Source organism: Schistocerca cancellata, chromosome 1 (genome assembly GCF_023864275.1).
Source record: "Schistocerca cancellata isolate TAMUIC-IGC-003103 chromosome 1, iqSchCanc2.1, whole genome shotgun sequence".
Lineage (NCBI taxonomy): Eukaryota > Metazoa > Arthropoda > Insecta > Orthoptera > Acrididae > Schistocerca > Schistocerca cancellata.
Window position 1 is genome coordinate 722662806 of NC_064626.1, and position 15523 is coordinate 722678328.

General features: G+C 43.1%; 1 protein-coding gene across 1 annotated transcript in view; it reads right to left on the reverse strand.

The window, feature by feature from the left end:
• The window catches only part of LOC126097489 (lachesin-like), a 411009-nt gene that overhangs the window by 233890 nt on the left and 161596 nt on the right, over nt 1-15523 (reverse strand). Inside the window, exon 3 of the mRNA XM_049910594.1 lies at nt 10841-11002. Coding sequence (XP_049766551.1) covers nt 10841-11002 — 162 coding nt within the window. The remainder of the gene's footprint in view (nt 1-10840; nt 11003-15523) is intronic.

Sequence of the window (15523 nt, forward strand, 5' to 3'; positions counted from 1 at the left end):
CAAAAAACAAGATTTTGGTGGGTTTCTCGATAACGAATGAAGATTTTTGATAACAGGGAGGTGGTTCTCCTAGATAAACGCCTATTTTTCAACGATTTTCTGCAATTATTTATTATTTAGACTTCGCCTCAAACCGGATTTTACGCGTAGAAGTAGGTTAGCTTTTAACCTCTGTATCTTCGTAACGGATAAAGATATCAACGAAACTTTCAAGGTTGTTTGAGATCGGGATCTTAGGAATATATCGTGGAAATTTTCAGCCATTTGCTGCGCATAGCCGTCTTGGAATCCTGGGCTGAGTTTTGGTCCGCTGGTGACGACGAAAAGATAGCAAGGAAAAAACGGTTTCGTGGGGTTTTCCCAGGAACGGCTCACGAACTAATGGTGCCTCCATAAGCACCAAAAGCAGAAAGAACCAACCTTTTGCCTGAGCAGGACGACGTGTGTAATATTCATACGTCGACCCTGTACTGTAGGATACTGACCCAAACACATCCTTTTGGGTATACAAATGAGTATACAAATCGTCCCTACCCCAAGGGCTATCCAAAACACTTGTTCTACCGTTTTATTGCCAATAGAACCCGAGGTATGAGTACTGAAAAATCTCGTTTACATGTGCGGCGTTTTGGAGCATACACCGACGGAAAAAAGTTGCAACAACAAGAAGACATGCAACATAAACGAAAGTTGAGAGGCATGTTTCTACATCTGAAAGATGAAGTCTATTCAAGTTTCGCGCCAGACGCATAAGAGTGGCACTAGTAGTGCCGTTATAAGGATGCAAGCCAGGTTTGCTCTGAATACACGCTGTAACGGTCGTGATCGCTATTTGCCTTTGAAATTGGGCATGGTGAACTAATGTTAGTCAAAAACGCCATTAACAACATTCAGTGAGTTTCAAAGAGACATGTAACAGGGTTACGAGAAGATGGATGTACCTTCTGTGACACAGCAGAAAGCCTTGGCAGGAATGTCGTCATTTGGGCCTTCAGTGGCATTGAGCGAGAGCTCTTTGGAGGTTAGGACGGAGATCTGTTGCATTTTCTGTTCTAAGCTAACTCTGCCTTGGTGCCAGTGATGGCCACGTGTTGGTGTTGGTTAGAAGAAGACCAGTTGAGGACATACAACCATCGTGTCTGCGTGCGAGACCCACTGGACCTACACTGGGAGTTACGGTCTGGGGTGCGATTTCGTATGACAGCAGGCTATCCCATGCACCCTGACTGAGAAATTGTGTGTCAATCTGGTGACTCGGCCTGTCGTACTACCATTCATGAACAGCATTTCAGGTGGTGTTTTCCAACAGGATAACGCTCGCCCAAATACCGCTGTTGTAACCCAGCATGCTCTACAGAGTGTCGATATGTTGCCCTGGCCTGCTCGATCACCAGATCTGTCTCTAATCGAGCACATATGTGACGTCATGGAACGACGTCTCCAGCATCACCACAAACACCAATAATCGTCTCGGTATCGACCGACCAAATGCAACAAGCTTCGAACTGCATCCCACAATCTGACACCCGGCACCAGTACGATACAATGCATACACGCTTGCAATTTTGCATTCAACATTCTGGCGGTTACGCCGGTTATTAGTGTATCCACACTCCACATTACAATGGGTTCTCTCGCGCTTACATGAATCTGTGATCTTGCAATGTTAATCCGTTAATTACGTTACTAGGCAAATGTATTCCAGAAATTTCATTGGTCTACATTAATTATTTTTGTTGTTGAGATGTTTACATACGAATACACACACACACACAAACAATGACGCACAAACACACACACACACACACACACACACACACACACATTTCTGTAATAAGTATGGATTTGTCATCGTCAAGTAAAATGCTTCATTAACGATCCATGCTTCTATAAGGGTTTAAAGCAACAGTACTTGGCCAAACCCCTTTTGCTTGGATAGCGATGCTAAAACCTAAGGTCGTATACACCGCCAGCCCTATCGTAGCTAGGGTGAAACGAAATTATTGTTACCTATGCTCCAGTGAGGATGAACTATGACAACATTTACATTCTAGTTTTAGATCAGCGAACGTTGGAAAGGATCTCATCCCGTTTCTTTGTGAGAAAGTAAGTACCTCATTTTTAATCTCAGTCTAAACAAAAGATACATATTACGTACGGAAGAGCTCTGTGCCTTCGGGGACAATGAATCCGTTCCGGCTAAAACAATACAAACAAGTCAATTACATTCACAAAAAATTAAATTTTTAGAATTGGTGGTTAGGAACGGAAAAGCAGCTCGCAAAAGTTCGGAGTCCTGGGACGTTCATTCGTATATGTGAAGCCTCTTCCACATATATCGTGAAGCCATCGCCCTACCGAGAAAATAGATACGACTACGTCCAGTGGAGGTCAAATGTGCAAAAAGGCGTAAAAGAGATGACGGGAATAAAGAGAAATTGTTTCATGCATCCCCTTGTGCAGTGAATGGAAAAATCTGATGATATGAGCAACTTTGATGGAGGGCAGACTGTGATGACCAACAAATGGAGCAAGTATCGCCGAAGCGTATAGGCTTGTCGGATGTTTTTATTAGATGCTGTCATAAGTATTTGTCGAAGGCGGGTGAATGGCAGTGGAATCACTAATGGATGATATGGTCTGACGTATCTCATCAGAAAGGTGGACGTCGAAGTACATGCGGTGCAACAAACAGTGGAGTGTACAACGCTAGGCGAAGCACAAGGGCTTAGAATCACGTCACTGTCTGCACACTAAGGCCAATGGGCATCCAAGACAAACGATCTATCAAGAGGGCACAACGTTTATACTGATTATGGTTGCAGTGGACGTAGTTCAAATGGTTCAAATGGCTCTGAGCACTATGCGACTTAACATCTGAGGTCATCAGTCGCCTAGAACTTAGAACTAATTAAACTTAACTAACCTAAGGACATCACACACATCCATGCTCGAGGTAGGATTCGAACCTGCGACCGTAGTGGTCGCTCGGCTCCAGACTGTAGCGCCTAGAACCGAACGGCCACTCTGGCCGGCATGGACGTAGTGTCGTGAAACATTGGGAATGAGTTGCCTAGCCACATGAACGATGTTTCTTGTGCGTCAGATCTCTCCCACTATCTGTGTACGCCATCGTTTAGGAGAACACCTAACGACATGTATATCGAGAAATCTACGCTGTCAGATATTGACATCGCGGGTCGGAGATTTAATTGTTAACCCCTATAGCAGATTTATGCAACCCTCTCTGCGACCAACATAAGGCTCCATGGAAGCCTTGAACTGACCGAATAATAGATAATGTTGTCCCTAACCGACATGGTGATTGCTTGGGAGAAGGGCTAGACAGCGCACATGTGGCACACACAGCGTATGGATTACTCAAGTAATCTTAGTCTTCAACCTCAGAGTTATAGAAATGTATGGAAAAAATGGCATGTGGCCAATCGCCAGCCAAATTCCTTTTCGTAACTAAAGAAATTGCATAGCTTACCACTGAAAATTTGGTGTCGTTTGTAGTAAGTCGTGTACAAAGATTTCTTCTTATGGGGCAGACGCAACTGTGTCAGTCCATTTTGTAAAATGAAGAAAGTGCACAATAGTTGCTTAATCAACAATATTTATTGTATACACGAGCGGTTTCAGAACACTTAAAGTTCCATCATCTGATGTAACCTGTAATAATGGAAATACTGTAACGCGACAGTGCAAGAGGAGATTGAAGTCTGAAATGTCAGATGAGGAACTATGCGGCTAAAATTTCTAAGATGAAATAAAATAAATTAAATGAGAGAACAGGGCATTACAAACATAATCACTTAACCATCCGGTCATCCTCACCCTAGTGCTGCCATGGAACCAGAAATTCCCTCTCAAAAGGATAAAAGGGAACCAGAAAAATCCCAAAAGATATAAATCACGATCCGACAGCAAAAGTCACTAGAATCTTGAAACATTTAAAATGTAATAAAAAGGGGAAGAGAATGTTTTCATGATTACAGTTTACACCAGACGATGAAACTGTAAGTGTTCCGAAATCGGTCGTGTATACAATACAAAACTGCTTATTAAGCAACAGTTGTGCGGTTTGTTTATTTTACAAAACAGTCATTTCTCAAAGAGTCAGAAGTCATGCCAGGGTAAATGTCATTCACTATAAAGTCTCCAGCACATGCCTTCCTAACAAAGTAACGTACACTTGTTGATTTCCAGCTCCTCTTGTCTTGAAGTTAGCAGCATGATGATGTTAATTCCATAGACGTAAAGTACATACACTCCTGGAAATGGAAAAAAGAACACAGTGACACCAGTGTGTCAGACCCACCATACTTGCTCTGGACACTGCGAGAGGGCTGTACAAGCAATGATCACACGCACGGCACAGCGGACACACCAGGAACCGCGGTGTTGGCCGTCGAATGGCGCTAGCTGCGCAGCATTTGTGCACCGCCGCCGTCAGTGTCAGCCGGTTTGCCGTGGCATACGGAGCTCCATCGCAGTCTTTAACACTGGTAGCATGCCGCGACAGCGTGATCGTGAACCGTATGTGCAGTTGACGGGCTTTGAGCGAGGGCGTATAGTGGGCATGCGGGAGGCCGGGTGGACGTACCGCCGAATTGCTCAACACGTGGGGCGTGAGGTCTCCACAGTACATCGATGTTTTCGCCAGTGGTCGGCGGAAGGTGCACGTGCCCGTCGACCTGGGACCGGACCGCAGCGACGCACAGATGCACGCCAAGACCGTAGGATCCTACGCAGTGCCGTAGGGGACCGCACCGCCACTTCCCAGCAAATTAGGGACACTGTTGCTCCTGGGGTATCGGCGAGGACCATTCGCAACCGTCTCCATGAAGCTGGGCTACGGTCCCACACACCGTTAGGCCGTCTTCCGCTCACGCCCCAACATCATGCAGCCCGCCTCCAGTGGTGTCGCGACAGGCGTGAATGGAGGGACGAATGGAGACGTGTCGTCTTCAGCGATGAGAGTCGCTTCTGCCTTGGTGCCAATGATGGTCGTATGCGTGTTTGGCGCCGTGCAGGTGAGCGCCACAATCAGGACTGCATACGACCGAGGCACACAGGGCCAACACCCGGCATCATGGTGTGGGGAGCGATCTCCTACACTGGCCGTACACCACTGGTGATCGTCGAGTGGACACTGAATAGTGCACGGTACATCCAAACCGTCATTGAACCCATCGTTCTACCATTCCTAGACCGGCAAGGGAACTTGCTGTTCCAACAGGACAATGCACGTCCGCATGTATCCCGTGCCACCCAACGTGCTCTAGAAGGTGTAAGTCAACTACCCTGGCCAGCAAGATCTCCGGATCTGTCCCCCATTGAGCATGTTTGGGACTGGATGAAGCGTCGTCTCACGCGGTCTGCATGTCCAGCACGAACGCTGGTCCAACTGAGGCGCCAGGTGGAAATGGCATGGCAAGCCGTTCCACAGGACTACATCCAGCATCTCTACGATCGTCTCCATGGGAGAATAGCAGCCTGCATTGCTGCGAAAGGTGGATATACACTGTACTAGTGCCGACATTGTGCATGCTCTGTTGCCTGTGTCTATGTGCCTGTGGTTCTGTCAGTGTGATCATGTGATGTATCTGACCCCAGGAATGTGACAATAAAGTTTCCCCTTCCTGGGACAATAAATTCACGGTCTTCTTTTTTCAATTTCCAGGAGTGTATATTTCAGTTTACATGTATGAAAAATCACTATCAGTTGTTAATAAAGCATGTAAAACTGAAATCAGACAGTACTGTATGGATTATTAACTATTAGCATTGATCATCCCGACTCGAAGACAAATGAAAGAAAAATCACTCCTGAACGCGACGTCAAGTGGATGTATTGGTTTTAGTGGGTTCAAACTGACACACCCTTTCTCCCCTATATACAGCAAACGCACACTTTATCTGAGAGCAGCCCGATTGCTTAGAACTAGTTGAACAATGCTTTGGCTGACTTATTAAGTTATTCATAGCCTTCCAAAGCACTTCTGATTAGGTAAGACGAAGAGTCGTCTCTTCCATGACAGCTGGAAAATGCCATAGTATAATGAGTGAAAACGAAACCAAAGACTGCATGAAGAACTATAACTTTTTTTTCACATCGGAAAAAGAGTATTTTTCTTCCCTCAGCAGTCAGTACCTCTAGCATCTTTCTTTTCTCTTAAGTTTCTCAATATTTCTTCTCATTGCGTCTTACTCATGAGCTTAAGAACTTACCCTTTTCGTGACTGTCTCTAGCGACGCGAAGGTCGTCCTCGCGACTTATCATGACTCATGGCCTATGGGAATTCTTTCTCTTTGCACGTGAGCCTCACCATTCAACCTAGTTCCCGCGAACCACAATGATACACACTTTCTTGTGACTCCACATTATATTAAGGACAGAGAAGCCATTTGCCTGGCAGCTGAAGACAGGTATTCGTCTTTGTAGCGGTTCTCAGTGGCTACAGAGAGACCAACAGAGCAACTCCACACATGTCTGTAAGTACGAGAAGTCTCTGTCTTGTTGCTGAGCATCAGCACTTACCCTTGTAACAGCATCCTAGGGTGATAAGGAGGTTCCTATAATGACGGCACATGGTTTTCAGTGTGGGTAAAATCTGTCCTAGAGGTTAGCATTAGCACTTACCCTTCTTGGTGACAGACGGGTAATCTAGATGGAATTCTAATTATCATCTTTGAGGCATCGAAACCTTCCTCGTCACAGTTGAACATGGGTTTCCAGGTATGCTGTTCTCGCATTGTCTCACGATCCTGGTTGCGGGAAAGATCTCATCTTGCATATATCATTCTTGTGGTGGTCTATGGTCATGAACTTATTGTCATAGTGGCACAATATAGTATCGAATGTAGGGGACCAACTACTTTGTAAGTAAATGTCATAAGTCATCCTTGCTGTGGAAATACTACAAATGCTTTCTACGAAGACGCAGCAAGGTGGCTGATGGTAAGAGGTGGCATACCAGTCCCTCACCTTAACAACATTGTCACTCAGATTAACACTCATGTTGTGGGTCTTGATTTGGTGTCCCCCAAGTAATACATTTGGTATGTGTGGTTTATGAGTTGTTACATGAAGAAACTGTGGGCAGTTCTTATAACTGCATGTGTAACCTGTACAGAGGGATGCAGAACGGGGAGAGAGATGGATTGGGGATCATAAATGCTGAGTTTAGTGACCAGGCTGTGCTCGGAACTAGCGTTCAGTGGATAGTATCTGCAGAGGGACTTCTGGCCATAGCAGTCTCCTCATTCTATTTAGGATCCTTACAGTCAGACAGGAGCGGGCGGGTTTGCAAAACATTTTACCTGGGCGATCCTGCAGTCAATCGCGAAGGCAGCCAGTTGGCAGAAGGAGGGTGGAGGAAGCCATCTAGGAGAGAGTCCTGTAAACTGATCTTTTGTGCAAACGGTGAGAAGGTCATAAAACTCTGTGCTTTTTCATGTTAGAAGCTGGGACGATATAGACAGAGCGGCTGGTGCACATGTTTAGTGGAGGAATGACTGTAATCTCCTGATGCCAGGGAGTCGTCAGGTTCTTTCAGCGAGAATCAAAAACGTTTATTTCACGGGCGTCACTGTCTGGCAAGCTTAACAGTCTTCTTTCAGAAATCGGGAATGGACGACAGAAAAAAAATTGGATCTTTCTGGAAGTGAATGATGTAGATATTTTTGCCAAAACATGACCATGCTTACCGTGAGAACGACGTCTTCCAAGTCCAAAATCTTCTTTTTTCAGACAAGAGAGATTTGGAGTTGCTGACTGGGTTCCCTCAGGTGTGTCTGTATTGCCCACCAGGCCAAAAGAACAGTCAAGAGGGGAGATTCAATGAGTAGAGTATAGTTTGGTTCAAATGGCTCTGAGCACTATGGGACTTAACATCTGAGGTCATCAGTCCCCTAGAACTTAGAACTACTTAAACCTAACTAACCAAAGGACATCACACACATCCATGCCCGAGGCAGGATTCGAACCTGCGACCGTAGCAGTCGCGCGGTTCCGGACTGAAGTGCCTAGAGTATAGTTTGATTGATTGTGCAATGTGGGGGCAGTTTCATATTTCCTAATCTGGTTCCCGTACCGAGGGCTGATGGAAACTGGCTGTATTTCTTTGCCGTCTGGTCGTATTCTGAGGGAGAACTTCAGGTCTTTCCCTAGTGGGTGAGACATGTCGTTTGTTTCTTATGGTGGACTAAGAGCCAGTGGCAGTTTCCAACTGTACCGTCACTGGAACTGCACATCATCTCGGACATATCATCTGTCATGAGGTTGGACTTATTCGTCATGGGTCGGCCATCTGAGGTTTGGCAATTGCAGCATGCACATTCATGCCTGTGAGTTAAATTGGTTTGGTCAGACCAGCGAATGGGTGCACTTCACACTGAAATCTACAGCGATATCAGAGCTCTGATAGGGAAATTTCCCGCGTTCTGATAATCAGAACGCAGGACTGCTTAGTTTGGAAATTTTCGCGGATGTATCAGAACATTACAGGTGCTGCAGCACGCCGTTTTCTGCTGCCGCCTGAATCAAGGTGAAAGGGTAAGTATTGCTGCACAAGCGAAGGGTTGTTAAATGATATGCACAGCTACCTGTTCTCAGTTGAACCATAGTTTGCGCTGTAGTTGATTTCATTTAAATAGAGTTGGACCTCACAATGGATTCATATAAACAGAGTCAGACTGATCTGTAAAAGGGATTAATTCAGGGGAGAATTTGTATAGCTGCCATCTCCCCCACCCCCCTCCCCCCGCCCCAAATGTATGCTTTGTCAATCAAACACCATTCCTTTTCTGATATGTTTTTGTCGTTTTTGTGAATGCTTTATCATCTAGTTATAATTACAAAAGCCTTAATAAAACCTGTCAGTATTTTGTAAACTTGACTGCGCCACTGTTCTCATTCACACTCCTTCAGCTATTCATTGTCTTTATTTTATTGTGGTGGTCCATGGGTACACCACCAATTTAAAGTTCAGTCTTATTAAATTAGTTAATTTGATTATTAATTTGAGTTCTGAAAATGACCAGAAACATATTCAACAAAAGTTGTAAGTAGGCTGTTTAGGTTTTTTATATTGGTAACGCCACGTAGCGCTCTGATGAAAATCACTGGCTGTGCTGTGTGCAGTCAGTGGCTGGTTGGCATTGTTGTAATACTCGCCATTGTAGTGTTGGGCAGCTGGATGTTAACAGCGCATAGCGTTGCGCAGTTGGAGTTGAGCCGCCAGCAGTGGTGGATGTGGGGAGAGAGATGGCGGAGTTTTGAAATTTGTAAGACTGGATGTCATGAACTGCTATATACATTATGACTTTTGAACACTATTGAGGTAAATACATTGTTTGTTCTCTATCAAAATCTTTCATTTGCTAACTATGCCTATCAGTAGTTAGTGCCTTCAGTAGTTTGAATCTTTTATTTAGCTGGCAGTAGTGGCGTTTGCTGTATTGCAGTAGTTCGAGTTACAAAGATTTTTGTGAGGTAAGTGATTTGTGAAACATATAGGTTAATTTTAGACAGGGCCATTCTTTTGTAGGGATTTTTGAAACTCAGATTGCGTTGCGCTAAAAATATTGTGTGTCAGTTTAAGCACAGTCATGTATAATTGTTCAAAGGGGATGTTTCATATGGCGACCCTGCCAAGATACCTCACTGGAATCTTCTGATTTTTTTCTTGTAGTTTGTGTGATTAGTGCAGCCTTTGTTTATTTCTAGCACTTAATTGTAGAGAGAATTTCCTTTGTAGTTGTAGTTTTTCATTCTTGTACAGTAAAACAGTTGTGGCATGCATGTATATTTGCACCAAGTATTTCGCAGCTGCTCTTCCAATTAACGTGATATTATTTTCAATGCTATGTTAATGTGTTTCCTTATTTTGCTCTTCAAATTGTGCTTCTCTGTGTTGTCGTGTGAAATATTGTGACAATAATGGCGTGTGAAAAACGTAATACTAGGCTCCAAAGTAAACTGAGAAATGACAGTGAAGACGAAAGCAGTGTGTTAGCGCCACCGTGTAATGAATTAACCAATGTTCAAAGTAGTAATTTGGTAATTGTGCATAGGGAAATGGAGCGGGCTGCAAATAATGGTTTAGGCAGTGAAACAACCTGACTTACCAACAATTAATTTTATATGATGATTCCACTTCAAATCGTTCCGTACGCATACTCCCAGATATTTTACAGAAGTAACTGCTACCAGTGTTTGTTCCGCTATCATATAGTCATACAATAATGGATCCTTCTTTCTATGTATTCGCAATACATTATATTTGTCTATGTTAAGGGGCAGTTGCCATTCCCTGCACAAAGTGCCTATCCGTTGCAGATCTTCCTGCATTTCGCTGCAATTTTCTAATGCTGCAACTTCTCTGTATACTACAGCGTCATCCGCGAAAAGCCGCATGGAAAGAGAAAGTGTAAAGCCGAGTCAACCGTTGCTGACATGCATGTAACTGTGTCTGAAATTGTCGCCTTTATTGACACGTAAGATCATTAAACTATTGCCACAGCTAAAATTGGCAGTGGTCCCGAAGCAGTCAATACTCGTCATCATTGTTCGATACCTATTGATTTGATTACTCTGATCTACCACCGTGCTGTGACTCTTCTTAGAGCTAGCAGATAGTATGTTGATCGTCTTTCCGTCCTTGCAGCGTGGCATGATGTTGAAATTGTGGAAGCTGTCTGCATCAGAGGTAAGTGTTACTACTTGCCTTTCGCGTGGCAGTCTACTTTGATCCGCAGGCCCAGCCATCGGTGGTATGAGATCTTTGACACAGGGAGGCTGTGGAAGCAGGCAGCGAGTGCAAGAACTCACCCTTCTTGCGGCGGTCTATAGTTATGGGCAGGCCGTCTTCGCGGCGCCACATGATTTTGGGCGTGGGGAAGCCCTCCGCCCTGCAGGTGAGCGTCAGGTTCTGGTGCTCGCGGACCGCCACCGTCGACAGCGTGGACTCTTCGTCAACGATGGTAGGTGGCACTGTGGAAGAACGGCTCAGTTGTCTCTTACGTTCGTGATTGCACGCAGTGTGTAATATTTGCGGAAGCATTCTGTTTAGAGATAATTTTGCCTTGGTTCATTATGAAGCCTTTACAACTATCAAATAATGACTGAGAGTATAAAATTAGAATTAAACAAATATGTAGTAGGAGACAAGGAAAGAACAATAATCGGGAAGACAGAAAAACTAGAGACGACAATATTGAGAAAGACTTACGGGACAGTTCAGAAATAGGGGATATGTATACAGAGATTGATAAAAGAACTACACGAGCAGGAAGAGCAAAGTTTTACGGATACATGCATAGGATGAACGACTGCAGACTGACCATGAAGTCACTTGGTACAGTGGCGACTAATCCACTGAAAACCAACTGGGTAAAGAAAACCATGGGTGATCTCAAGAAGCTAAATGTCTCCACAGAAAATACAAGAGACAGAAAAAATACAGAAAGAATCAGAAAACATAAACTGGGGCAAACGTTCAAAACATGTGTGTGTGTGAATTCCTAAGGGACCAAACTGCTTAGGTCATCGGTCCCTTCACTTACACACTACTTAAACTAACTTATGCTAAGGACAACATACCAGTCCCTGACATGACGCTTCACCCGCGCGGCCACTCCGCTCGACCGAAAACGTTCAGAGAGTAAAAAATGGGAAAGAACTGGGCAGAAGAGAGAAAGAAGAAACTGGGTGAATATATGAGAGGTTTTTGGGAAGAAAGAAGAAAGACAAAATATTTATTGTGCTTTGGCGCTCTCCTTAAGGGGGAATTACCAATAGCAATAATAATAATAATATAGTAGAATCCAGCACCCGAGGGCTCCAGAGTCTCCATCATAAATTACTTTAAATTAAAATAAAAAAGAACATAGTTCACATGGACTGAAGAAGTTCGATATCTTAAGGAACATGAGAGTAAATTCAAGTGAAAGAAACGAGGAATGAAAGCAGAAGGAACAGAGATGACACAAACTGGGCACTAGATGTGGGAAAGGCATCTGGTGGTGTGCCGGCCGGAGTGGCCGAGCGGTTCTAGACGCTACAGTCTGGAACCACGCGACCGCAGCGGTCGCAGGTTCGAGTCCTGCCTCGAGCATGGATGTGTGTGATGTCCTTAGGTTAGTTAGGTTTAAGGAACTGAAATATACTTTCGGAGAAATAGATGTTCGAGAGAAAAATAAAAGATCAAAGTGGTCAAAATAATTCACGTATTTAACGGATAGAAGTATTCATCTGTATAGGAGCAGGAATTCAACAGATATTTAGAATAAAAAAATATTTATTGTAGTAGTACTTGTGGCAACGCAAGAACACAAACGAAACAGAAGTGTACGAAGAAAAGGGACATTTACACATCCGATATCTGTTGCCGTAAGTATAGTAAGATATATGAAAGTAAATCAACGGAAAGACAGGTATGAGAATTTTAAGGAATTAGACATAAAAGCTGAGTATCGCGAAATATTGTAGCTCTTGAGAAAAGTTTGTGCCGCTCCTTATGTAGACAACACCCAGATTTATGACTGTGTTGATATTCTTCGTACACTTCATTGCAACAGCTTCTTATGTCATGAATCTGTTGCCCTGAAGTTTTCATGTGACAAATACATCGTACTCTGCTGGAAACTTTTCCTTGTTTGCATAAACTCATTAAAACGTCAGTTTCCGTCTTGCACTTAATGTCCATTCGTCTGCCGAAAATGTACGTTACTTAAGAGGGCAATGACCTTATTGCAGAAGAAGTGTTGACTAGTTTCTGCGGTCGTAGGGGACGTATGAGGAGAGTAATACAGATAAAAGATGCATGACTGAGGGTACTGACCAATTAATTAATTTCGTTCATGACATTTGATACCAGTTTTAGATGTCAAGTGCAACAGTAAGTGGTGTATGTGCAGTGAAGAAATGGAAGCTAGTAGAAGGTAACAGGCACTGAATATTGGCCAGGTAAGCAATGAAGTAAAGTAACTCTAGAACACTCTAGAAATGGGAGAGCGCTCGTAATTCACGGGCAGATTAGGAAGTCTACCGCCTGGTAAGACAGCATAAGTATTTTTTTTTTCTAAGCCAGTCAGCTGGCAGGATTTTGGCCACGGCTGAGCTTCTGACTGCCAAGAAGTGGAAACAACGTAGTGTCGCGCCACATAAAATATTTCTAGCAGGCTTATAACCAATGAGGACGTGATGTAGGACTGCCTACTATCCTAGCACAAAGGGTAGAAGTCACCATTCGAGCGCAAATCGAAGAAGGCGTATAAATCTTCAAAATTACAACGTAATCAGAGCTGTCAAATGTAAGGAAATGAAACAGAGAAAATATTAATGAGTATATTTAGTTCTGTATCTCCTAATTAATAAATTACTCCACATATAATTAATCACAATAATTAGAAATTAACATAGTGTCTAACGAAAGGCCTCCATAGATGTGTAGGATGACTTGCCCATAACTTCTCTAATCTTAAATTGTTAAGCAAAACGGACTAAAGCTGGCAATAATTAATAATGATCATCTACAGTAATTAGAACATAAAAAGACATCATGTGATTGATTTAGACATACGCTATGAATATGTAATACATATAGCAAAAATATATGTTTTAGTACTAATTTAAGAAAAAAAGGTAGGTTCGGAAAATCACAATGAGAAACTGTTGATATGGTTATGCTGAATTACAGTGGCTGAGAGGATAACACGAAATCATGTTCATACATTAAGGGTCCGCTATTAATTATTGTTAATAAAAATGCGAACGTAAAATCACACAAAGTGTATTAATCGCACATTTTTACAGCGCACTTCTGAAGTCGAAACTGCGCGCCTTATGAGCTTTATTTTAAGAAATATATTTGTACTGTGTAGAGAGTATGGGGGTTACCGATCATGTGTAAAGCGGATAGCCATTTTTTCTATACAGGTTGGTCAGAAACACTCTGGAAAGCTTGTAAGGGTTTTTCAGGGTAGGCTGTGGTGAGAAATAGTTAAGAAAGAAATTCGAGACGTTGCGCTGTTTCCGTGTTAATTAGCATCAAAGATAGCCAATCAGGCCGTTGCAGGAACAAATTCCAGCGGCCTGCCAGAGACGGTGTTGCCAAACGTGTTCTTCGTTTGGTTTCCTAAAAAAAAGAAGAAAAATAGCGACCCAGAAATTGGGCATGGGGCGATAGAAAGGAGCGAACCCGAGTCAAAGTCTGAGCAGTCCCATGTGCTATCACCTACGCTATGAGAACAACTGACACCAGTAGTATCTGGGGGTGGGGGGATTACATGAATTTTCACACACAACGGCCTGGTTGCCTAAGCTCAGTGCTAATTAACTTGGAAACGGCGAAACGTCTCGTATTTGTTTCTTCACAGTTATTTCTCAGCCCACCTACTCTACGCTTACAAACTTCTCAGACTGTTTTTGACGATCCCGTATAAGGAGAAGCGTACATAGCGTATTTCGAGTAAGAGGTTTTGATAAGTACATAGCACGTTGCCTAGGCAGTAAAGCAGTAGTGACTTAGAAATTTCCTGGTGCTGTGTATTAGAGCAGTCTTTAGTTTTCCGCTACTTTGGATTTTACAATCAGCTAACAGAATTTGTTAACATGTTACCAACACACTAGCTATAAGTAGCTGTATGCGTACCAATTACAAATGAATTTTAGAATATTTAAGTTATATGAAGCTTACAATGAACTGTTTTAATATCGCGAAGTGTGAAATTACTCCGAGATCGCTTTGGACCGTGACTGGAGTTTCTGTGAACTAAGTGTGGTGAACGAGATTGAGAATCGGCTCTCCACTACAACCTCGCACAAAAGACAGTTAACTTATCTTGAAAGGCAAACGTTCTTTCTGTGGAGAAAAGCGACTGACGTATGATAAACTTTTGTTTATTTATTTTAGATACAATCACGGAGCATGTGTTAACAATTATTTGCGATTTTTGGTATTGAGTTTGCTATCTTCATATAACGCTTGCCTTGTAGTTTGTTCACCATTTATCGCCTATGACGCGTGGGATCTGAAGACTGCCAATGTATGACTGAACTTGGTAATTACTATTAGCAAAAAATCAATGTTGGTTCATATATCATATTAAAGCAATTTTGTGACATGGAGAGTTAATACAGCACACTGCAGTTCTTTTACGTTTATGAGTCCATCTTCAGAGCAAGGCGTACACCGATCTTGCCATGGAGGCGGTCAAGTGGGAGATCTGTCTCAGAACTGGATAGTGACAGGTGGTGACGCGAGACTGGACGCGCACGTAGTTTATGCATCAGCCGATAGAGGACAGTATTGGATAGGGGACTGATTTAGTTTCGATTGTGCCCACTAGAGTGCACTGGAGTAATAGAATGTTTTTCATGAACTGTTCTAGTATTTTTATAAAGTGTTATTATGTCTTTTTTGCATATAAAATGTTATAAATGTGTTTTATCAGTATGGGTCATGCATGAGTGTGGTTTAAGGATAGTATGAAGATAATTGTTTAACGAGTT